A 26,572-nucleotide genomic window follows, 5' to 3' on the forward strand; every position below is an offset into this window, starting at 1 on the left:
GCTCTGGTGTCCCCTATTCTCAAAAAAGCCAACCTCGACCCTTCATCACTCACTAGCTACCGCCCCATCTCTCTTCTCCCTTTCGCCTCCAAACTACTTGAACGACTGGTCTACAGCCGTCTCACAAGCTACCTCTCTGACCATTCCATCCTTGATCCACTACAATCTGGCTTTCGCCCACTCCACTCCACCGAGACTGCCCTGGTGAAAGTCACCAGTGACCTGCTTTCGGCCAAATCCAAGGGCCACTTCTCTTTGCTCATCCTTCTGGACCTCTCTGCTGCCTTTGACACCGTGGATCACCCTCTCCTCCTCCGCACACTTCAAAATGTTGGCCTCTCTAGCACCGTCCTTGACTGGTTTACCTCATACCTCACTAACCGCTCCTTCTCTGTGTCTGCCTCCGGAACCACCTCACACCCTTCCATCCTTCCTGTTGGTGTCCCTCAGGGTTCTGTCCTAGGCCCCCTTCTGTTCTCCCTCTACACCTCTTCCCTGGGTGCGCTCATTAACTCATTTGGCCTTCAATACCACCTCTATGCTGATGACACACAACTCTACCTCTCCTCTCCTGATCTGTCCCCCTCTGTCCTCTCTCAGGTCTCCAGCTGCCTCTCTGCCATCTCCTCCTGGATGTCTGAGCGCTCTCTGAAGCTCAACATGGATAAAACTGAACTTATTATCTTTCCCCCAGCCACAGCAACACCCCCTACAAATATCTCTATCACTGTTGACAACACTATCATCTCCCCTGTTCCCCAACTCCGCTGCCTGGGTGTTACTCTTGACTCCTCCCTCTCCTTTGCACCCTACATCCAAGCTCTGGCGCAATCATGTCGGTTCCAGCTACGCAACATTGCGCGCATCAGGCCATTTCTCTCCCAGAGTGCAACTAAACTTATCATCCACTCACTGGTCATCTCACGACTTGACTACTGCAATGTGCTCCTCGCTGGCCTCACTTGCTCCCACATCGCTCCCCTCCAATCTGTCCTCAACTCTGCAGCTAGGCTCATCTTCCTCTCCCGCCGCTCCACTTCTGCCACTCCCCTTCAACATAATCTACACTGGCTCCCATTCCCCTACAGAATCCTCTTCAAACTCCTCACCCTCACATACAAGGCCATCTCTAATTCCACTGCTCCCTACATCTCCAACCTCCTCTCCCTTCATACTCCCTCCCGCCCACTACGGTCGGCTGATGACCGTCGCCTCTCCTCTGCCTTGATCACTGCTTCCCATGCACGAGTTCAGGATTTTACCCGTGCTGCACCCCTTCAGTGGAATGCGCTCCCCCGCTCCATTAGACTCTCCCCGACCTTGCAAAGCTTCAAACGGGCATTGAAAACCCACCTATTTATCAAAGCGTACCCCTCCAATGCATAACCTAGTCCTTAAGCTGCTCCTCCATCCCCCTGCCCCCTGCCCCATGCCTTGGACATCTCTGCTTTGCTCGCATACCACTATCAGGCTTCTACCTGCTTGCTTGTACCTCATGTCATCGGTCTGTTGCCCCTCCCCACTAGATTGTTAGCTCTTCAGAGCAGGGCCCTCCTTCCTCTTGTCCTCTTCTTGACACATTTCACTCAGCGACCACCTTTACCTGCTTTCTCTCCCGCTGGTAAAGGCTCATCTCTAGCTATGGCCGCCAGCCCCAAGTAGTACAATGATTACTCCTTCGCTACTTACATCTAAGCTGTATTATGTTGAGAACTGTGTTGCTCTTTGTTACCTGCACTCCATTTTTGTTATTTATTTACTGTTATGCTAAGTTTTGTCTCCCTGTACTGTCCTTTGTACGGCGCTGCGAAACACTTGTGGCGCCCTATAAATAAAATGTAATAATAATAATAATAGGAAATAAAGTACCCCTTACTGCAAAAATAAAAAAAAGTTATTAAGATTCTCTTCAGTTACTGTGTATACATGTATAAAAGATCTCAAGCTTTTATTATCCAATACATCTTGAGTGTGGTCTGTAATGCTTCATTTTATTATAAGAGTATGTTTTTTCCATGCTAAGATTGCCTCTATATTATAGCAGCATGCAAATCATACTTGCCTACTCTCCCGGAATGGCCGGGAGGCTCCCGAAAATCGGGTGACCCTCCCGCCCCCCCGGAAGAGCAGGCAAGTCTCCCGGAATCAGGGGTCCCCCTGCCCGTCCGCCCACTTAGTGTGTAAAGTGGGCGGTCCGGGCAGTTGATGACGCGATTCTTGCTGAATCGCGCCATCATAGCCACGCCCCCTGCAATGTAATGCCGGGGATCGCGGCATTACAGAGAGGGGGCGTGGCTTAAAGGATGTGCCACGGTAACTCCACCCTCGTCCCGCCTCCGGTCCACCCCCTCCCCACGTCACAGCCCTTCCCTGCCCCCCTGCTGAGCCGACCTGGCTGCTCTCTCCCACAGAGAGCATCCAGAATGTCGGCAAGTATGATGCAAATCTGATTGGGTTGTTGACAATTTGCTGACCTAAATACCTGTCCTAAAATATTTTCCTCTATTTTTGTAATCTGTTTTTATTGAGCACCAAAGACAATATTACAACAATATACATACCGGTAATCCAGATTTAAAACAAAAAACAAAACAATGATACTGGTTTTAACTTATAACAAGAACACATCCTAAAATATTTTCTGCCACATAAACTCAGATTGTTCGATTTACCAGTTATCATTGTGTGAGGAGATCAGGATAGGGGTGCCCTTTCCTGGGGTAGATGGGCATCTCTAAACACACAGCAGCTAGGAAAACAGCACACCAGTCCCGGGTTTTTATGCAATCTACCCTCTTTCAAAAAGATAGGACCTAATGGCCCTGCCACAAACAGGCAAATGCACAGTACTAACAGTCAGTAAATCAGTGTCTCATAATAGACTTGCTGCCTGTTTTCCCAGGTAGTGAGACCCTGAGCCAAGCCCTGAAACAGCTTATATCAGCCTCTTACATTAGCCTGCTCCCAGGCTGAAGGCCTAAGAATCTGATATGGACTTTATGGGTGGAGCCCTCACGTCTCTCTCACACCCATATTCTCAGGACCCCTTATCTGGCTTTTAGTAAAAAAAATAACTAATCAAGGGGTACATTTACTAAGCAGTGATAACAGCAAAGAAGTGAGCCAGTGGAGAAGTTGCCCATGGCAACCAATCAGCACTGAAGTAACATCTATAATTTGCATACTATAAAATGATACAGAGCTGCCGATTGGTTGATGGGGAATTTTCTCCACTGGCTCACTTCTCCGCTCTTATCACTGCTTAGTAAATGTACCCCCAAGTCTGTTAAGCAGAAACAGCCTTTTCGTGGGGGTTTAAAATACATAGGCCAGAAACCTGGAACAAACATATCTCCATTTTATCACTTTACAAGTGCTTCTAACACAATTGTTTAAATCTGAAACTCTCACCAGTGTACCATATATTTTTTTCATTTTATTAAAGGTAAACATTTCAGAATACAGATGGAAAAAAATAGAGAGGAGAAATAAAGGAGAGTTTCCAGGGGAGACTTACCTATCAGCTTTAGAGTAATCCAATGTGCAGCACGTTCTTAAAGGTTCGTAGTCATATTCACCCCATCCAAAGAGTGGCATCATGGACCAGAAAGCAGAGAAGCCCCAGACAAACATCACTACTGATATTGATGTGCTCCAATGTAGCTTGCTACCTGCAAAGGTTATTAGGAATGAATGAACATGTGAAATGGCTGGGCCAGGTGTACAAATAAGTGTATGGATGGTGCTACTTTATTTACTACTAGAATACAGTAGGGGTCTTAATGCTGTCTTCTGAGGCATTTGCATGAGGTGACCACAATCCGTGCAATATGTTGAATATGTGTAAACAGGTGTATGCATATTAATTACCAAAAAACAAAACAGCACAATATATTTTGTTGGAGGTTCATTTATTTTTTTACAGTATGTGTTAGAATATCATATATTTTGTAATAAAAGGATGCTGGGAGGTTAGCCATCAGGAGAGATCCAGTTATATATGCTCCCATTAGCATAGATACAGCTGTTTGTTACATTTGCTTCAACTTATCATTTTAAAACCATCACTTTTCTATCTTATTTATAGCGGCTTCATCAGGTGTAGTACCCTAAGGTTATTTTGGGTATGATCGTTATGTGGGATAAGTTCATGGCCTTTGGTTATTCCTTCCCTTTGTTGTTATTACTATCATCATAATCATCTTATAAAAACGTGCCAAATTTGGAGTTTGTACAATACAAATTGCATTTTGTTTTCCAATTGTAATCCATTTAGACCCTGAGATTGGAGGCTGAGGATGGGAGGTTCTTTCATATTTGTAGCTCTTCTCAATTGGAGTTACTACTTTTGCAGTTTACTTTACTGTACTGTCCTTTCATGTGCTATAGTTCTAGTAAGCAATATAAAATGGTATGTACAATTATGGGACTTACTGTAAGTTGGTTAGTTCATTAACAAGTTTTACAAACATTGCAAAATTGTATTTCTTTTGTCTGTACACTGGCATGTGTGTGTGTACATATATATATATATATATATATATATATATATATATATATGTGTGTGTGTGTGTGTGTGTGTGTGTGTGTGTGTGTGTGTGTGTGTGTGTGTATATGTATATATATATATATATATATATATATAAAATGGGTGCACACCCTGCACCCATGTTTTCAGTACTTATCTTGCGGAGTCCTACCTTAGCAGCAGCAGCAGCGCTGCAGAAAACACCAGGATAGTGGTGAAGTGGCCATTTTCCTAACATTTCACTAATGTGCAGTAAGAAAACCACTGGGAAAATGTCAGCCGTGCCATTTTCCTGGAGACCCTGCGCATGCACACTGGACTCTGGGAAGGCTCTAGGGTCTCCTAGTGCCCCCAGTCCATTGCTTTGCCAGCTAGAGGCAAGGGAGCCTGTATAGAGACTGCATAAGGGCCTCCTCCTCTCTTAATGCGCTCCTGTGTACTATGTGTTTCATGTAAAATATCAGTGGCAGCATACAGGAAAGTGAGAATATTCATATATTTCCAAAATACAGTTCTGCAGTTCAATGGAAAGAATGAGGTGTAATTCAGTAGCAGGCTATAAGAAGCAGCTTGGTCATTTTTCTTTGTCCTTGGTTTATGCATTTAGGGCATGATTCAGCATGGATTTGCACAACTACAACCCTTTACACTGACCTGCGAGGGGACACCCAGCAAAGGGTAATTCCGCCCCATATGCTGGCCTCCCCCCCCCCCCCCCACTAACATGCGAGCACTTTGCTAAGCGGCGAACCCCTCGCATGATAAGGGTAGTCCCCTGCCTATGCAGCCTAGCTGCGTAGGCAGGCAGAGGGCTGCCATCTTTTGGGTCGCATCGGCTGTGTGATGTCACGCAGCCAGCGCAGCCCACCCCACAAACAGTCCTGACACGCTATCATTGTCTGGACCATGCGCCCCACATGGTGCGTCGATACCCACAGGAGGCATCATCGACTCCCCGTCACCATCCCACAACAGGACTTAGACACAGTTTAAGTCCTAGTGCACGTGCGCAAGTGTTAACATCACCAAATAGTGATTTTAGCACTTTTGCAACTCATGCTGAATTGCCCCCTTAGAACGTTATTAATTCTAAGGTGTAATGTGATTTCCATGGCAACAACAGGCACATAGCACGCAAAGTAGTGAGCAAGAGAGATTTTGGCACATCAATTTTCAGCTCTGTTTGTACCATGACTTTACCTCCTACTTTCCCCTCTGCCACCCCAGGACCTACTGTAACTAATAAGCCTGTGAGTGCTTTTAATTGCACTGCTAAATCACCAAAACATTGGTACTTTCCACAATCCATACGTTTTGACCTAGGTCTGTGCCTCTCAGCCATAACTGGTTACCCTCCAAAGTAAGAAAGAAGAAGTCCTGGTGCTAGACGTAATGATATTCAAAGTAGTATTAAAAAGGAATGATTTATAGGCAGATGTAGGAGAAAATGGCTCTTAATATTTTAAAAATGTGATTAACTTGCTGACTAAGGAAAAGAAATACATTTCTATGTCGGATTCCTGCTTTGAATTATTTTAGGAGGAAGTTGGTGATGGTACAGTATGTGATTTATTCATTTCTGATCGCTGAAGCACATAATTTTAGATATAGGCTTCAGATGGTTCCTAAGAAAATCAATAAAATAACTTCTTCTGTAGATGGATGCAAACATCGATATATAACTAAACCTTTTTGGTACATCCTCTATAATAAAAGGCTATTGCTGCTCTTCACCTCTATGGGGGGAATTGAAGTTCTTTGCACGCTGGTGACCACGAGATGGTGCCTGATAGAACAATTCAAGTGTTGTTCCGTTCAGGCACGCACAGCCGCCAGCGCTGACATTACTGTTAATTTGTTCCGTCATTTTGACAGGCTGGTAACATAGTAACATAGTTTATGAGGTTAAAAAAGGCCATTAGTCCATCGAGTTCAACCTATTAGTGTTCTCCTACTCTGTATTATTTTCATAAGTAGTTTTAACTGTTTGATAAAGTCTGCCGTTGTGTTGTATTTCCTAATTTTATTATAGCTTTTTATTATAACTATAGTGCATAATCTATCATTATCCATTAGGAATTTATCTAGCCCATTCTTAAAAGTATTGACCGAGTCTGCCATCACTACTCTCTCAGGCAGGGAATTCCAAACTCGTCCTTACTGTGAAAAAACCTTTTCGCCTTTGTGTGCAGAATCTCCTCTCCTCCTGTCCATGTGTCTTCTGTGTTGATCTTACCAAAAACAGATCCCCCGCAAGCTCTGTGTATTGTCCCCTTAAATATTTATAAATGTTGATCATGTCTCCTCTTAATCTCCTCTTTTCCAGTGTGAACATGTTAAGCCTTGCAAGTCTTTCCTGGTATTCCAGCGTTTCCATCCCTTAGTTAGTTTGGTCGCCGTCTCTGAACCTTTTCTAGTTCCAGGATATCCTTTTTGTAGTAAGGTGCCCAAAATTGTGCGCAGTATTCCAGATGGGGCCTCACTAGGGATTTATATAATGGGAGTATAACACTCTCATCCCTTGCATCAATACCCCTCTTTATGCATGCTGGTACCTTGTTTGCCTTTTTTGCTGCGATCCTACATTGGGTGCTGCTGCTAAGTTTGTTATCTATGTGAACACCTAAGTCTTTTTCCAGTATAGAGTCCCTAACCCCACCCCATTTAGTATGTAGGTGATATTTTTGTTCTTGCTACCCAGGTGCATTACCTTGCACTTGTTTGTATTGAAACTCATTCTCCATTTTGCTTCCAGTTTGAATAAATCGTTCTGGAGAGACTCCGCATCTCCCTCAGAATTTATAACCTTACATAGTTTGGTATCGTCTGCAAAAATTTACACCATGCTCTCTAGACCTTCTGCTAGATCGTTAATGAAAATGTTGAACAATAGTGGTCCAAGTACAGACCCTTGTGGCACTCCACTTAGTACTTCAGTCCAATTTAAAAAAGATCCACTTACCACAATGCGCTGCTCCCTATTATCTAACCAATTTCTAACCCAAGTGCATATTGTGCTCCCTAGCCCCAATTTTTGTAACTTATAGATAAGTCTCATGTGTGGCACTGTGTCGAAAGCCTTAGCAAAGTCTGAAAAGATTACATTCACTTCCTTACCCTGATCAAGGGTCGCACTAACTTCATAAAAGCCTAGTAAGTTTGTTTGACATGATCTATCCTTCACAAATTTATGTTGGATCTTAATAATAATCTTTTTGGCTTCAAGGATTTTCTGTATGCTATCCCTTAGAATGCTTTCTAGCACTTTCCCCACTATAGATGTAAGACTAACTGGTCTATAATTGCCTGGTTCAGCGTTACTTCCTTTTGAAGATTGCCACTATTTCCGCTATGCACCAGTCTTTGGGAACCATACCTGATGAAAATGAATCATTGAAGATTAAAAATAGAGGTCTTGCTAATTCGGAGTGTAGCTCCATTAGAACCCTTGGGTGAATACCGTATGGACCAGGTGACTTGTTAATCTTAGTTTTGTTTAATCGGTCACAGACTTCCTCCTCACTTAAATAAGCCGTTATCAGTGGGACATTATCTTTACTTGAGGTTGGGTGTAAGTTCATGCATCTCATGCATCTGGTCCTCTATTGTAAATTCAGATGAGAAAAACTTGTTTAACTTATCCACTATGTTGTTATCGTTTTTGATTAAGACTCCCAATTTGTCCTTTAAAGGGCCTATACTCTCCTTCTTTAATCTTTTGCTGTTGATATATTTACAAAAATTGTTGGGGTTTGATTTACTTTCCTTTGCTACTAGCTTTTCAGTTTCTACTTTAGCCACTCTTATTTCTTTTTTGCATATTTTGTTGCAAACCTTATATTACTGGAATGACTCTGTCTTCCCGTCTGATTTGTATTTTTTTAATGCTCTGCTTTTTTGGCCATTAGTAACTTGATATTTTTGCTAAGCCACATTGGTTTGGAGTTTTTAGTCCTTTGTTTGCTGCCCATGGGAATAAATTTACGAGTAATCTCATCGAGCAGCGATTTTTAACACCTCCCATTTGTCTGTAGTGTTTTTTTCCCTGAAACAAAAGTTCCCATTCAGTGTCCCTTAAAGCTTCCGTCATCATGTCCAAGTTGGCTTTGCTAAAGTTCAGAGTCCTAGTTGAACCGATATAGGACTGCTTAGGAAAATTGATATTGAATGTGACCACATTGTGGTCGCTGTTTCCTATGGGCTCCCATATAATAATATTTGATATCAAATCCCCATTGTTTGTCAACAACAGGTCTAAGATTGCATTGTACCTAGTTGGCTCCTCGATTAGTTGAAGTAGTTATCATTTAGTGTGTTTAAAAACAAATTACCCCTAGCAGTATCACATGAATCGTTTGTCCAATTTATCTCCGGATAGTTGAAATCCCCCATCACTATTACGTCACCTACTCCCACCGCTTTATCAGTTTGCTTCAGCAACATTTCCTCGTCAGACACATTAATACCAGGGGGCTTGTAGCATAGCCCCAATTCTATCTTTTTCTTTCCCTTTCCCCCGCATGCAATTTCAACCCATAGCGTCTCAACAGTGTTTGCAGTTTCCTCATGAATATCTTTCCTTATATCAGGTTTTAAAAAACGGCTTTACATAAAGACATACCGCTCCACCCTGTTTGTTTGTTTGTTTGTTTGTTTGTTTGATCTATCTCTCCTGAACAGCATATAACCCTCCATATTAACTGACCAATCATGATATTCGTCCCACCAGGTTTCAGTAATGCCTTTACTATCGTACGGTTTGCTTGTGGCAAAGACATCTATTTCCCTCTTTTACCTGTTAGGCTTCTAGCATTTACATACATACAAGTAGGATAAGTATTTCCCCTTGCGCAAGTGACATCATTTTCTGTATGCAGTAACGATGATCCATAATCGTCACCAGTCAGTGTTTTGGCAATACCCTTGATAACTGGTCACTCAATGAAGTACAAACTTAAGACCGTGTGGACAAAGATAAGCTGTACTGTGTAGTTAGGCAGTATAAAATAAAGTTGCTTTAAGGGGAAAACAAGTTGGAGGGGCACATATTTAAACACTTGTATAGATGATAGTCACGTTTAAGCGCAATAATCTGTCCCTAAAATAGGGAAATATATTCTAACATGTGAGGAGGAAAAAACCTGTGGCATTTCCTTACAGAACATATAAGGTAAACACAGTACCGAACCTATGGGGAGCACATGCATGTGATGGGTATTAGTCTACACACTTACGAGTACAGTACTGGTGATAACGATCCCATGCTATTGCAGCACAGGAACTGATACTGGACAGCGCTGCAACAAATCCCTGGAATCCATGAATTTGGCATCCCTCTGACCCATAGGGCCAGTACCTGTTACAAATTAAAAATACAAAGGCACACTCAAGTTAATAATGATAATAATAATAATAATAATAATAATATTGTTTATTTCTCTAACGTCCTAGTGGATGCTGGGGACTCCGAAAGGACCATGGGGAATAGCGGCTCCGCAGGAGACTGGGCACAAAGTAAAAGCTTTAGGACTAGCTGGTGTGCACTGGCTCCTCCCCCTATGACCCTCCTCCAAGCCTCAGTTAAGATTTTGTGCCCGAACGAGAAGGGTGCAATCTAGGTGGCTCTCCTGAGCTGCTTAGAGTAAAAGTTTAAATAGGTTTTTTTATTTTCAGTGAGACCTGCTGGCAACAGGCTCACTGCATCGAGGGACTAAGGGGAGAAGAAGCGAACTCACCTGCGTGCAGAGTGGATTGGGCTTCTTAGGCTACTGGACATTAGCTCCAGAGGGACGATCACAGGCCCAGCCATGGATGGGTCCCAGAGCCGCGCCGCCGGCCCCCTTACAGAGCCAGAAGAGTGAAGAGGTCCGGAAAATCGGCGGCAGAAGACGTCCTGTCTTCAATAAGGTAGCGCACAGCACCGCAGCTGTGCGCCATTGCTCTCAGCACACTTCACACTCCGGTCACTGAGGGTGCAGGGCGCTGGGGGGGGGCGCCCTGAGGGCAATATAATACACCTTGGATGGCAAAAAAATGCATCACATATAGCTCCTGGGCTATATGGATGTATTTAACCCCTGCCAGTTTTCCACAAAAAAGCGGGAGAAAGGCCGCCGAAAAAGGGGCGGAGCCTATCTCCTCAGCACACAAGCGCCATTTTTTCCTCACAGCTCCGTTGGAGGAAGGCTCCCTGACTCTCCCCTGCAATCCTGCACAACAGAAACAGGGTAAAACAAGAGAGGGGGGGGGCACTAAATTGGCATATTAATATATACAGCAGCTATATTAGGGAAAAACACTTATATAAGGTTATCCCTGTATATATATAGCGCTCTGGTGTGTGCTGGCAAACTCTCCCTCTGTCTCCCCAAAGGGCTAGTGGGGTCCTGTCCTCTATCAGAGCATTCCCTGTGTGTGTGTGCTGTGTGTCGGTACGCTGTGTCGACATGTATGAGGAGGAAAATGTGGAGGCGGAGCAATTGCCTGTGTTAGTGATGTCACCCCCTAGGGAGTCGACACCTGACTGGATGGTCTTATGGAAAGAATTACGTGATAGTGTCGGCACTTTACAAAAGACTGTTGACGACATGAGACAGCCGGCAAATCAGTTAATACCTGTACAGGCGTCTCAAACACCGTCAGGGGCTATAAAACGCCCGTTACCTCAGGTCGATACAGACACTGACACGGACACTGACTCCAGTGTCGACGGTGAGGAAACAAACGTATTTTCCAGTAGGGCCACACGTTACATGATCACGGCAATGAAGGAGGTTTTGAACATTTCTGATACTACAAATACCACAAAAAAGGGTATTATGTGGGGTGTGAAAAAACTACCCGTAGTTTTTCCTGAATCAGATGAATTAAATGAGGTGTGTGATGAAGCGTGGGTTTCCCCCGATAAAATAGCAGCGCTAGTGGAAATGTTTGTAAACAATTAAAAATTAACAAGAAGGATTGAGTGTTAATTGATATGACATTTAATACATAAAATAGGCCTTTTTGTTAAAAAGATAGTGGGTAAATATCCACACGATTTTACAAACAATTAAGATCAGTAAATATGGGTCAAAACATAATGACTGTCTATCACATTAGCATCCGTTCCTAATTTGTAACCTGGACATTTTTGGCAGATGAAGACAGACTGACGGCGCAGTCACACCAATGCACTTTACCCGATTACCGCTAGAGGTGTAGTCCCTTAAGGAATGTCTCTGATGTTTTTTTTTGGTCAGAAATCAATCAACTTGGGAATCCTCATTTAGCACGGTGTCCTCTTTATCAGGATTGGGGTAGATGGTGTTCCTCAGTATGGGAAAATTTGCCTCAATCGAACAGCAGGTGATAAAGTCCAGTGTTTGGTCCGGAAGTGATGCGGCAGTCAAACTGGCGTGATGAATGACCCAAATAGCCTCCTCCTTCCCCCACACGTCATAGCAGCAGCATTAGAAACACAGCACCTGTAAGCGCCCGATCCTCCATTTATTTGGTAACAATTTCTTGCATTCCCCCGATAAAAAACTGCTAATTTCAAAAAAATTATTGGCATTATACCCTTTCCCGCCAGAGGTTAGGGCGCGTTGGGAAACACCCCCTAGCGTAGATAAGGCGCTCACACGCTTATCAAAACAAGTGGCGTTACCGTCCCCTGATACGGCCGCCCTCAAGGAACCAGCTGATAGGAAGCTGGAAAATATCCTTAAAAGTATATACACACATACTGGTATTATACTGCGACCAGCAATCGCCTCAGCCTGGATGTGCAGTGCTGGGGTGGCTTGGTCGGATTCCCTGACTGAAAATATTGATACCCTGGACAGGGACAATATATTATTGACTATAGAGCTTTTAAAGGATGCATTTCTATATATGCGAGATGCACAGAGGGATATTTGCACTCTGGCATCAAGAGTAAGTGCGATGTCCATTTCTGCCAGAAGAGGATTATGGACGCGACAGTGGTCAGGGGATGCGGATTCCAAACGGCATATGGAAGTATTGCCGTATAAAGGGGAGGAGTTATTTGGGGTCGGTCTATCGGACCTGGTGGCCACGGCAACGGCTGGAAAATCCACCTTTTTACCCCAAGTCACCTCGCAGCAGAAAAAGATACCGTCTTTTCAGGCTCAGTCCTTTCGTCCCCATAAGGGCAAGCAGGCAAAAGGCCACTCATATCTGCCCCGGGGCAGAGGAAGGGGAAAAAGACTGCAGCAAACAGCCTCTTCCCACGAACAGAAGCCCTCCCCCGCTTCTGCCAAGTCCTCAGCATGACGCTGGGGCCTTACAAGCGGACTCAGGCATGGTGGGGGCCCGTCTCAAGAATTTCAGCGCGCAGTGGGCACACTCGCAAGTGGACCCCTGGATCCTGCAGGTAGTATCTCAGGGGTACAAATTGGAATTCGAGACGTCTCCCCCTCGCCGGTTCCTGAAGTCTGCTTTACCAACGTCTCCCCCCGACAGGGAGGCGGTATTGGAAGCCATTCACAAGCTGTATTCCCAGCAGGTGATAATCAAGGTACCCCTCCTACAACAGGGAAAGGGGTATTATTCCACGCTGTTTGTGGTACCGAAGCCGGACGGCTCGGTGAGACCCATTTTAAATCTGAAATCCTTGAACACTTACATAAAAAGGTTCAAGTTCAAGATGGAGTCACTCAGAGCAGTGATAGCGAACCTGGAAGAAGGGGACTATATGGTGTCTCTGGACATCAAGGATGCTTACCTCCATGTCCCAATTTGCCCTTCTCACCAAGGGTACCTCAGGTTTGTGGTACAGAACTGTCACTATCAGTTTCAGACGCTGCTGTTTGGATTGTCCACGGCACCCCGGGTCTTTACCAAGGTAATGGCCGAAATGATGATTCTTCTTCGAAGAAAAGGCGTCTTAATTATCCCTTACTTGGACGATCTCCTGATAAGGGCAAGGTCCAGAGAACAGTTAGAGGTCAGAGTAGCACTATCTCAAATAGTACTACGACAGCACGGATGGATTCTAAATATTCCAAAATCGCAGCTGATTCCGATGACACGTCTGCTGTTCCTAGGGATGATTCTGGACACAGTACAGAAAAGGGTGTTTCTCCCGGAGGAGAAAGCCAAGGAGTTATCCGACCTAGTCAGGAACCTCCTAAGACCAGGCCAAGTGTCAGTACATCAATGCACAAGGGTCCTGGGAAAGATGGTGGCTTCTTACGAAGCGATTCCATTCGGCAGATTCCACGCAAGAACTTTTCAGTGGGATCTGCTGGACAAATGGTCCGGATCGCATCTTCAAATGCATCAGCGGATAACCCTGTCTCCAAGGACAAGGGTGTCTCTCCTGTGGTGGTTACAGAGTGCTCATCTCCTAGAGGGCCGCAGATTCGGCATTCAGGATTGGGTCCTGGTGACCACGGATGCCAGCCTGAGAGGCTGGGGAGCAGTCACACAAGGAAGAAATTTCCAGGGCTTGTGGTCAAGCATGGAAACGTCACTTCACATAAATATCCTGGAACTAAGGGCCATTTACAATGCCCTAAGTCAGGCAAGACCTCTGCTTCAGGGTCAGCCGGTGTTGATCCAGTCGGACAACATCACGGCAGTCGCCCACGTAAACAGACAGGGCGGCACAAGAAGCAGGAGGGCAATGATGGAAGTGGCAAGGATTCTTCGCTGGGCGGAGAATCATGTGATAGCACTGTCAGCAGTGTTCATTCCGGGAGTGGACAACTGGGAAGCAGACTTCCTCAGCAGACATGATCTTCACCCGGGGGAGTGGGGACTTCACCCAGAAGTCTTCCACATGATTGTGAACCGTTGGGAAAAACCAAAAGGTGGACATGATGGCGTGCCGCCTCAACAAAAAACTGGACAGATATTGCGCCAGGTCAAGGGACCCTCAGGCAATAGCTGTGGACGCTCTGGTAACACCGTGGGTGTACCAGTCAGTGTATGTGTTCCCTCCTCTTCCTCTCATACCAAAAGTACCGAGAATCATAAGAAGGAGAGGAGTAAAGACTATACTCGTGGCTCCGGATTGGCCAAGAAGGACTTGGTACCCGGAAATTCAAGAGATGCTCACGGAAGACCCGTGGCCTCTACCTCTAAGAAAGGACCTGCTCCAGCAGGGACCATGTCTGTTCCAAGACTTACCGCGGCTGCGTTTGACGGCATGGCGGTTGAACGCCGGATCCTGAAGGAAAAAGGCATTCCGGATGAAGTCATCCCTACCCTGATCAAAGCCAGGAAGGATGTAACCATACAACATTATCACCGTATTTGGCGTAAATATGTTGCGTGGTGCGAGGCCAGGAAGGCCCCTACAGAGGAATTTCAACTGGGTCGTTTCCTGCATTTCCTGCAAACAGGACTGTCTATGGGCCTCAAATTAGGGTCCATTAAGGTTCAAATTTCGGCCCTGTCAATATTCTTCCAAAAAGAACTGGCTTCTGTTCCTGAAGTTCAGACGTTTGTCAAGGGAGTACTGCATATACAGCCTCCTTTTGTGCCTCCAGTGGCACCTTGGGATCTCAATGTAGTTTTGGGATTCCTAAAATCACATTGGTTTGAACCACTCACCACTGTGGACTTAAAATATCTCACATGGAAAGTGGTAATGCTGTTAGCCCTGGCTTCAGCCAGGCGTGTCTCAGAATTGGCGGCTTTATCCTATAAAAGCCCTTACCTAATTTTTCATACGGACAGGGCAGAATTGAGGACTCGTCCTCAATTTCTTCCTAAGGTGGTTTCAGCATTTCACTTAAACCAGCCTATTGTGGTGCCTGCGGCTACTAGGGACTTGGAGGATTCCAAGTTGCTGGACGTAGTCAGGGCCCTGAAAATATATGTTTCCAGGACGGCTGGAGTCAGAAAATCTGATTCGCTGTTTATCCTGTATGCACCCAGCAAGCTGGGTGCTCCTGCTTCTAAGCAGACGATTGCTCGTTGGATTTGTAGTACAATTCAGCTTGCACATTCTGTGGCAGGCCTGCCACAGCCAAAATCTGTAAAAGCCCATTCCACACGGAAAGTGGGCTCATCTTGGGCGGCTGCCCGAGGGGTCTCGGCTTTACAACTTTGCCGAGCAGCTACTTGGTCAGGGGCAAACACGTTTGCTAAATTCTACAAATTTGATACCCTGGCTGAGGAGGACCTGGAGTTCTCTCATTCGGTGCTGCAGAGTCATCCGCACTCTCCCGCCCGTTTGGGAGCTTTGGTATAATCCCCATGGTCCTTTCGGAGTCCCCAGCATCCACTAGGACGTTAGAGAAAATAAGAATTTACTTACCGATAATTCTATTTCTCATAGTCCGTAGTGGATGCTGGGCGCCCATCCCAAGTGCGGATTGTCTGCATTACTTGTACATAGTTATTGTTACAAAAATCGGGTTATTGTTGTTGTGAGCCATCTTTTCAGAGGCTCCTTCTGTTATCATGCTGTTAACTGGGTTCAGATCACAAGTTGTACGGTGTGATTGGTGTGGCTGGTATGAGTCTTACACGGGATTCAAAATCCTTCCTTATTGTGTACGCTCGTCCGGGCACAGTATCCTAACTGAGGCTTGGAGGAGGGTCATAGGGGGAGGAGCCAGTGCACACCAGCTAGTCCTAAAGCTTTTACTTTGTGCCCAGTCTCCTGCGGAGCCGCTTTTCCCCATGGTCCTTTCGGAGTCCCCAGCATCCACTACGGACTATGAGAAATAGAATTATCGGTAAGTAAATTCTTATTTTATAATAATGCAGTAATATAAGGCCTAATTTAGTGTTGTACACTAATGCAGCTGCTAATATTAGCAAGTGAAGCTGCTGCCTACAAATGAAAAAAGACGCCCACTGGAGCGAATGCAACTCTTTCACAATTTGCATACATATATGCAGCCTATACGCAAGAATGCTGAACATCGACTGCTCGAGCAAGTCTATGGCTGTGCAGACTAGATGCGGCAGTAGTCATGCAGGTGCCATGTTTTTGTACGCAGGAGCTCGCAGCTGATGTCAGATACACGCCCTGTAAATGGCCATGACACGCCTGCGTTTTTACAGCTGCTTCCAGCTAACACTATTTTGCCACCCCTCAAATGGTCACTTCCTGTCAATAATTTTGCAACCGAATCCTCATAGTGCACGCATTTGTAAAATTGCCCTCGGGCATGCACTGTGTCTGTCGATAATAGCTTAATTGTGAAAAAATCAGCATAGCATACAACTCTGATTAGGTACATAGTAAATAGTTTTTTTTATATAAGCCACAAATATTAGAACAAGCACTTTTTCACTAAAGCTGGGTATACACTGGAGCAATGTGTACCCAGCTGATATGTTTGTCTGACGAGCCGACATAACGGAACCTGGGTACACATTGAGCGAAGTTTATGAAGGACGGAGCAGATCACTGTTATTACATGCATGTCGCTAGCTGCATATTAAACCTAACAAAAAATAGAACAGATGGTGGCGCGGCTGGGATTTTTATAACTGTGGATTAGATATCAATATTTACAATAAGCAGCATAGATTGTAAATTCATAAAAGATTTTTATTCCACTGATAAAATCAAATATAAAATATAGAAAAACATGATGTACACCATATATACCTAAATTGATTTAATGTCCCAAATCCGGGACATTAAATCAATAATTGGGAAATCATAAAGGGTGCCGGCACCTCATTTAGAGACTGTTGAAAACGGATTTTTTTATCATTTATATTGTTGAGAGGAATATTTCTGTTATAATACTATCCAAGATTATTTCGGATGGCCTATTAAGATTATGGGATCAGTTATAAGTATGATTTAGGTATATATGGTGTACATCATGTTTTTCTATATTTTATATTTGATTTTATCAGATGCATAAAAATCTTTTATGAATTTACAATTTATGCTGCTTATTGTAAATATTGATATCTAATCCACAGTTCTAAAAATCCCAGCCGCGCCACCATCTGTTCTATTTTTTGTTTCATTGTAGGAGGTTTATGCAAATACCTCCCTTTGGAGGCACGGCAGGGTATTTAGAAAAGTGGAATTACCACATATGGAGATAGAATAAAGTTCATTAGTAATATCATCAGCAGGTCAGCGCAATACCTTATTTTTGTATATCTTGTTGCATATTAAACCTGATGATATTGTTGGCTGCATATCAAACCTGATGACATCGCTAGCGACCGTGGACAACCACATATTGGGCATACACACTGCCCAATATGTGCAAGTGTGAATGATATGTCGGCTCAATCCACAGGATTGGATGACATCGCTCAGTGTGTACCCAGCTTTACTGTCATATCATGAGGTTCTGCTGCATCTAATCACTAGTGATATCCCCCTGCTACAGGGCCAACAGGGGATGTCACTAGTGACCCGTGGGAACGCATATATCAAGAGTATACACTAGACAATGTATCCGATATGTCGCTCTGATCCGCGGGATCAGGCAACATATCATCTTGTGCAGGCATGTCCAAACTGCGGCCCTCCAGCTGTTGAGAAACTACACACCCAGCATGCCCTGACACAGCTTTAGCATTCTCTGATAGCAAAACTGTGTCAGGGCATGCTGGGATATGTAGATTCACAACAGCTGGAGGGCCACAGGTTGGACATGCCTGGTCTAGTGTGTATACCTAGCTTTATTCTTCATGGACATAACATTTTTTAGCATGCTCAAAGCACTTCTCATATGGCTCATTTGCTAAGAATTGTTTTCAGGAAGAGCAGATTCTGTTTTTGGTTTATTTTTTGTAATGTTAGGGCAATAGTATTTAATTAAGGTACTAAGCTTGAAAAGTGACATTGCTTTTGTTCTCATAGCACACTGACAACTATCAATGTTTGAGATTGTGTAATATTAGATAATGTAGGCAGGATAGTTTATTGGTCCTGGAAACGACTGTAATATAAGTCAAGTTGTTACATATCTCTGGGATCCAAACTTAAAAAAAATTGTTTCTAGAAAAGACCTGATTGTTGGAACTGATCTATTTTGAAATGTTCTCATCTAATCGGCCATAAAAAAATGTAAAAAAAATACTTGGCTGCTCAGGTATGTTATCAATGTAATAATCTATTTATTGATAAAATAGGATGGCTCAGCACAACATTATGGAAATTATGGCTGTTTCAGTATATTGGAACATCCAGTAAGTGCCTATCTTTTAGCCTGTATTGTGTACGTTTCAGTTTTTCTCCTAAAACACTGTTTGGTTTAGCATTTATGTCTTAAATTACCGAAGACAATAAGTAAAATTGGAATTATTTTTATTACATATAATGTAATAAATGTTTGTTTGAATGTTTTTCATATTATTGATCAAATGATACTTTCCTGTGTGCAAAAAGCTCTGTTTTCCACAACAGAAAGTGTAATAGAGTGTAATTTGCCATTTCTTTTCTCTTTAATGCTATGTACACATTATGCAATCCCATACAATACAATATTGTATAATATTGTATAAGATATCATATTGGTTCGGATGGTGTGTACACACTACAAACCATTTCAAACGATCTCTAGAAACAGTCATCACTGGAGTACAAAACCACACAATGGGCCAGTTGCATCATCGCTTGGAAAGTGATAAAATGGAGAGTGAAAAAGTACCAGCCAATCAGCTATTAACTGACATTTTTCAAACACAACCTGTGAGATGGCAGTTGGAGAGTGAAAAAGTACCAGCCAATCAGCTCCTAACTGCCATCTCACAGGCTGTGTTTGAAAAATGTCAGTTAATAGCTGATTGGCTGGTACTTTTTCACTCTCCATTTTATCACTTTCTAAGCGATGATGCATATAGCAATATCACCTCATCAAGACTGCATGCAGTCCGACGTCGCATGCCACCCTCGGGAGCGCACATCGTACGTCGGATCATGCATACACATTATGCAATATCATTTAGGACTGAACAATATCGGCCCTCATTCCGAGTTGTTCGCTCGCAAGGCGAATGTAGCAGAGTTACACACGCTAAGCCGCCGCCTACTGGGAGTGAATCTTAGCTTCTTAAATGTGCGACCGATGTATTCGCAATATTGCTATCACAAACGAGTTAGCAGTTTTTGAGTAGCTTCAGACTTACTCTGCCTGTGCGATCAGTTCAGTGCTTTTCGTTCCTGGCTGACGTCATAAACACACCCAGCGTTCGCCCAGGCACACCCACCGTTTCCCCGGCCACTCCTGCGTTTTTCCCGGAAACGGTAGCGTTTTCAGCCACACGCCCCTAAAACGCCGTGCATCCGCCCAGTAACACCCATTTCCTGTCAATCACAATGCGAACGTCGGAGCGATGAAAAAGCCGTGAGTAAACTAACTTTCTTCATAGTAAAGTTACTTGGCGCAGTCGCAGTGCGAACATTGCGCATGCGCACTAAGAGAATTCTCACTGCGATGCGATGAAAATCTCCGAGCGAACAACTCGGAATGAGGGCCAATATCATTCAGATCGTGAACGATATTGCATAGTGTGTACGAAGCATAAGTTTAAATCCATTCAGGGCTTTTTTAATGATTTTTTTTTTTTTGTTTAAACCTTTTTGTGTTTAAACCAGGTTTGAATTTTGTTTTTGTTTTTGCATTAATATTTTAATGGGAAAAAAAATAGAATCCTGCTTATTATATTAATATTATTGATATAATAAACCATGATTTGATGTTTTCTAACATTAACAATCCAAACTAGTTATTAGGTTAAGTACACTCAGAGACATCTCAATTGGGCTGAAGTTTATGAATTGAAATAAACCTGAAGGAGATTATAGGTCTAATTCAGACCTGATTGCTATACTGCAAATTACACTGTCCTGCAATCAGATAGTTGCCGCCCAGGGGGAATGAAAATTCGCCCCGTGCTGTGCGAATGCATATGTACGCTATGCGAAAATTCCCCTCAGTCAGCGGGCAGCTGCAAAACCATTCGCATCACACTCACCATCTAAGGATTTTCCCATTCTGTGCAGTGTGTGCAGTCTGTGCGTAGCTCAATCCTTACTCCTCCAGTGCAAAGAAATCAGGCTGATTGGGTCCAGAGCTGACGTCACACAATCGCCCTGAAAACCCCTGGGCACGCCAGCGTTTTTCCTGACACTCCCAGAAAACTTAGTTACCACCCACAAACGTCCGTTTCCAGTCAATCACTTTGCGAACGCCCATGCGATCAAAATTTTTGCACCATCCTGCCGCTGTTTGGTGACGCACATGCGCATTGTGGTGCATATGCATGTGCAGTCATTCGATAATCGGCCGCTGTGTGATTTCGCACAACAGCGATCAGGTCTGAATCGGGCCCTAAACCATAAGGTGTTTCTCTCTGTATTGCCTCTTTAATATGTTGGAGTTGTTGACTCTTTCATATTGAGAATGTTTGTTGTGGTTTTCTCCTGTCTTTTAAGCTTGATAGGAGAGGGGGTTGTGGCACTTTAGCTGATGCTAGGCAGATTTAGTACCTCTTTGTTTCACCCTCACACCCTCCCTATATCTCTGTTTTGCATGTTTACTGCTTTGGTTCAGGTCAATGAAATGAAGACCACAAGCAACAAGAATGTGAAATAATACAAGCCCTTTTTTTTTATTTTTAAGGGTCACGGCGCCATGCCTGCAGTCACAGCATAATATAAAAAACCTATTTGGTTTAAACCAGCCCATTCTCAATACATTCTGTACAAGCCCAAGGTAGTAAATTGCTGTGCAATATATATTCGTTATATTTTTAGGGCTGACTGAGATGGGACATGTTGTAAAAGTTTGATCAGCTTCTGTCATTTTACAGGCTCAGGGCTAGATGCATCATCGTTTGGAGAGTGATAAAATGGAAAGTGATAAACTACCAGCCAACCAGCTCCTAACTGTCATTTTTCAAACAGGACCTGTGACATGGTAGATAGGAGCTGATTGGCTGGTGCCTTTTCTCTTTCCATTTTATCACTCTCCTAGCGATGATGCATCTAGCCCTCTGTTTGAAAAATTGTCAGGAGCTGATTGGATTTTAATTTGGGCCTAATACATGTTTGTATGCAAATGTTTATGCAGATACATTTTTCTAGATTACGAAAATGCTAATCATCGCAAGTGAAACTGCCATCCAGGAAAGTAGATACAGGGTCATCTCAAAGTACTCCGCAGTTGCATACTTACACCCATCACCGAAACAGTAACAAGGAGCATCAACTTCTAGGGCTAACCTATGGCTACACAGACTGGCCGTGGCTGTAGCGATGCTGAGGTCATGTTTCTCTACATACAGGATCACAGCTGAAGGTAGATACACAACTCAGAAACCGTCATGATATGCCTGCATATCAACAAAAATGTTTGGGTCTTCACACTGTTGTTAATGATTAATGATTTCTAATTTTTCAGATTTTCTGCAATGTCATGGACTACCATGGCAACAATAGCAGAGGCTCTTTGGAACTTCCCTCAGAGCTCTTTTTTTCATGCTAATGCCCCCCTCCTTCTAACACCTTACATAACATGCTGACAGCTTGAGAGCTCTGTCTATATAGCAAACTTACTGGCAGTCACACAATGGGCATGAGTCAATTAGCTGCAAATTAGTGTGTGCATATATCACGTTGTCGCACTTGGGTACTGTAGCCATAAGATCTCAAAAATCCATGATGACAGCAAAGGGATGTGTTGGGGTTTCCATGTTGTTGTAGCAGCATATTGTGCGGCGCACAGCTAATTGAACTGTTTCTATGTTGTTGTAGCAGCATATTGTGTGGCGCACGGCTAATTGAACTGTTTCCATGTTGTTGTAGCAGCATATTGTGTGGCGCACAGCTAATTTAACTTTTTCCATGCTGTTGCTGAAGCATATTGTGCGGCGCACGGCTAATTGAACTGTTTCCATGTTGTTGTAGCAGCATATTGTGTGGCGCACGGCTAATTGAACTGTTTCCATGTTGTTGTAGCAGCATATTGTGTGGCGCACAGCTAATTTAACTTTTTCCATGCTGTTGCAGCAGCATATTGTGCGGCGCACAGCTAATTGAACTGTTTCCATGTTGTTGCCAAAGCATATTGTGCGGCGCACAGCTAATTTAACTTTTTCCATGCTGTTGCAGCAGCATATTGTGCGGCGCACAGCTAATTGAACTTTTTCCATGCTGTTGCACAAGCATATTGTGCAGCGCACAGCTAATTGAACTTTTTCCATGCTGTTGCAGCAGCATATTGTGCGGCGCACAGCTAAATGAACTGTTTCCATGCTGTTGCAGCAGCATATTGTGCGGCGCACAGCTAAATGAACTGTTTCCATGCTGTTGCAGCAGCATATTGTGCGGCGCACAGCTAATTGAACTTTTTCCATGCTGTTGCAGCAGCATATTGTGCGGCGCACAGCTAATTGAACTTTTTCCATGCTGTTGCAGAAGCATATTGTGCGGTGCGCAGCTAATTGAACTGTGCTCAATATATTTTGTGTCTGCTCTGTATTCTGTCTCATCATCCTCCTCTTCTGCTTTTACATGATGTGCTGAGAGCAGTGATCCTCTAGCAGCAAGACATGTTTTCCTTCCAGTGAGGCATTAATAAGGAGATGATGATACTGTATGTAGGCGGATAGCTAAGAACAATGATTATCAGATACATGCTTCCTATTAGGGCATTGGTGCTAAAAGTGTTGGATAAATGTTTTTGGTTAAATAAGTGATCAGGCTAATGTCAGACATTGCTACTAAATGCAGTGCATTTGTAATATTATTCTATGCTTTCCTCTTTACATTTTTGTTCATTTCAGGAAAATTTTTATTTTCCAGGCAATAGATCCTTCCTATCTAGTGGTTCTCAAACTCGGACCTCAGGACCCCAAACAGTTCACGTTCTCTAGGTCACCTAGCAGGTGCACAGGTGTATTCATTACTCACTGACACAGTTTAAAAGAGCCACAGATGGAGCTAATTATTTCCCTTGTCATTCTGTGCGTAGACCTGGAAAACATGCACTGTGTGGGGTACTTAGGACCAAGTTTGAAAACCCATGGTGTTGGCTATCAAGCCAAGACTGAATGACAACTTGAGTCAAAGTTGGAAAGCTAAGATGAGTGAGCATCTAGTATCACAGCTTAACAGACTTTTTGGCAGATGTGTGAAGTTTTGAGGACACAACTTTCTACTTTTATTTCACCATTCTGCGTAAGTCCGCAATTTCTGTTTCTGTGGTGCATTCATTCTGCTGTATGATTTGGTTGAGGTAAGTCTGGAAACACTTGAGGCTCAATTCGACCTAGAAAATGTCAAATGTTTTACAACCAAGGGGGTAATTCCAAGTTGATCGCAGCAGGAATTTTGTTAGCAGTTGGGCAAAACCATGTGCACTGCAGGGGGGGGCAGATATAACATGTGCAGAGAGAGTTAGATTTGGGTGGGTTATTTTATTTCTGTGCAGGGTAAATACTGGCTGCTTTATTTTTACACTGCAAATTAGATTGCAGATTGAACACACCACACCCAAATCTAACTCTCTCTGCACATGTTAAATCTGCCTCCCCTGCAGTGCACATGGTTTTGCCCAACTGCTAACAAAATTCCTGCTGCGATCAACTTGGAATTACCCCCCAAATGCAGAATGAGGCAAATATTTCACGAAAAAAATATCACTTGAAAAATGTGATCATCTAATAAATGATGTTTTGTTAATATTTGTACAAAAAAAAAACTTGCTGAATTAAATCTATACATAATAAACCTGAATTGTGCAAGTTGTTATTTTACCTCAAGAAACTGGAAAAGGCAGCAATGAATGCATTGATACACAGTCCAGTGTCTGCCACTGCCAGGCTTATTATGAGCAGGTTGCTAGGTGTCCTCAGCTCTCTGATTTTGTAGAAAGAGAGGATTGTCAGACCATTTAAAATGAACCCAAGTAGTGCTGCAAGAAACAAATTGGCCATCACCAAAAATAACAATAACATTTTAAATTAAAATACAAGTTTGTATTACGAGAAGTGAAGCACTCCTAGCAGTTCCGTCATTAGTAAATTAGGAAAGTGTTCATTCAATTGAAACCATCACCCTCCCCCATTTCTTCCTCACCATCACTGCTGTCTTACAAACAAATATATTGATAGCACAAATCTCACATCTTTAATACCCATCACCACCAGTAGCATACCTCCAAACATGACCCTCTCCAGGAGGGACAAAATGCTCTGCTCCTGGACATCCCTCTTAATTTATGATTGCCATCACCTGTCGTATCCATTAAATGGTTTAAACCTGGTGATGACAATCATAGATTATTACCCCTTTCAGACATCAGACCGGTGAAATGACTAATCTCCATGACACTGATCGGGAGAAGTAGTCCCAGGTTGATTGCATTCAAACATACCAAAATTGCGAATGATGCACATTCATGATGCATGTCTGAAAACGGTATAAGAAGGAAGTCCAAGAGCAGAAAATGTTGTCCCTCCTGAAATGGGTCATGTTGGGAGGTATGCAGTAGTGACATTGAGAAATCCCCAATGAGGCTCTGTACTATACATTAAAGATTATTAAATGTAACCATTGACTGTTACACACACACACACACACACACACACACACACACACACACACACACACTGACCATTCTGAAAATTAGTGCAGAGGTAAATGTGCAGTAACCATAGTAACTCATTCATTGTTTGAATTTTTTACATTTTAAGAAAACTGATCATCTGGTTATGGGTTACCTTTCATCCATATACTTATCCCCATAATGTTCGAGAGAAAGGAGTAAAGTATACAATATTGCTCATTAAGCCACCATTTATGTCACCGGTATCTAAACGTTTAAACTATGATGTCCAAATACAGACTGTATGTTTAAGAAATATTTACTGTCTGCAAAAACATTGTGTGCAATTGTAGCATTATTATCAGATGTGGCAGGTATTTGTTTTCCAAGGAACTTTCTCAATGGGACAGGTTCAATTGTAGTGAGTATATCATTTATGCAGCTCAATAAGCTTGCATTCTTCTTTATTTAATCATTACTTTTATGTAAATTGCATTTAATTACTGAGAATATCCAGGCTAAAAGCCATGGTAGAATATTTTACTCCTAGCAATGTGTATTGCTGCATTTCACAGCAATATTTATCTCCCCATGATTTTTCCAACTTAACTGTACAGCCAACTTTTCTGTTATATAAAGTTTCAATTTGGTTATTAATAATGGCTTCATTATTTCTATGTGCGTCTGGTAAAAGTACATTTGCTATTCATGAGTATGCACTGAGCTTCAGAATGGTATTTGAGCATATGCAATATGGAATTCGTTTCAGAATGTGTCCAAATTTCACATAGTGGAGATGAATTTATAGACATCGCACTTGTTGATTTATGGGTCTATATTATTTATCAGATAGTGACAGCTGATGTTTTGTTTCTGCCATTTAACGTTGATGGTCTGCATCAGGATGACTGGGCAGCTTATACATAATCAGAGAAATGTGTGCCATCTCGCTCTGAGAACGGACAGCTGCAAAATGAAGATCTTACCTTCAACCAGAAGAGCTGTGCCGATGCCAAATACTTCAATCTCCGTGAAACCTTCAGGAACTGGGTAAGATGTCACCATGTTTGCAAAACTGATCCTGACACCCTGCTGAACTGTCTGCTGCCTTCCCTTCACACGCGCACACACTCACACACACACACACACACACACTGGAAATTCTTCCTTTTTAAAGGGTTTGTTTCACATGAAGCATCATGCAAGTCATTATGTAATTCTTCTTCCCTCCTTTCTTTCAGCATTAGTTATGTCTGAACATCACAATCCCCCAAAGAATTCCCTAATGATGTGAATGAAAGCAGTATCCCTCACAATGCAATGCTCCCCCCACCCCTCCTATTCCATATTCCACCTTTTTCCTAAATCTTTTTTGCATACCGTGGAAAAAGAAAATGACATTCATTGCATTGACAACAAGTGTTTTGTGAATCCATGATTATGAAAACTGCCTCTTGTTTGTGAACTATGGGAACACAGAGCAAGGGGACCTCAAAACAATCATCTATGTAGTGTCTAATTGGCAGTGATGTACTATAGTATATAATTA

At 43.1% G+C, this 26,572-nt stretch overlaps 1 protein-coding gene across 2 annotated transcripts in view; it reads right to left on the reverse strand.

The window, feature by feature from the left end:
* The window catches only part of RGR (retinal G protein coupled receptor), a 51,901-nt gene extending 25,593 nt beyond the window's left edge, over positions 1 to 26,308 (reverse strand). The window contains exons 1-4 of one of the 2 annotated variants that reach the window (XM_063958863.1): positions 26,010 to 26,308; positions 24,234 to 24,390; positions 9,763 to 9,884; positions 3,518 to 3,671 (exon numbers count right to left, since the gene is read on the reverse strand). In XM_063958863.1, coding sequence (XP_063814933.1) covers positions 3,518 to 3,671; positions 9,763 to 9,884; positions 24,234 to 24,390; positions 26,010 to 26,088 — 512 coding nt within the window. In that variant the 5' untranslated portion in view covers positions 26,089 to 26,308. Of the gene's footprint in view, positions 1 to 3,517; positions 3,672 to 9,762; positions 9,885 to 24,233; positions 24,391 to 24,633; positions 24,683 to 26,009 lie in introns of those variants that run through there. The other variant, XM_063958864.1, reaches the window with a different exon arrangement.
* Positions 26,309 to 26,572: the final 264 nt, after the last annotated feature.

This window comes from Pseudophryne corroboree, chromosome 3 (genome assembly GCF_028390025.1).
Source record: "Pseudophryne corroboree isolate aPseCor3 chromosome 3, aPseCor3.hap2, whole genome shotgun sequence".
Classification (NCBI taxonomy): domain Eukaryota; kingdom Metazoa; phylum Chordata; class Amphibia; order Anura; family Myobatrachidae; genus Pseudophryne; species Pseudophryne corroboree.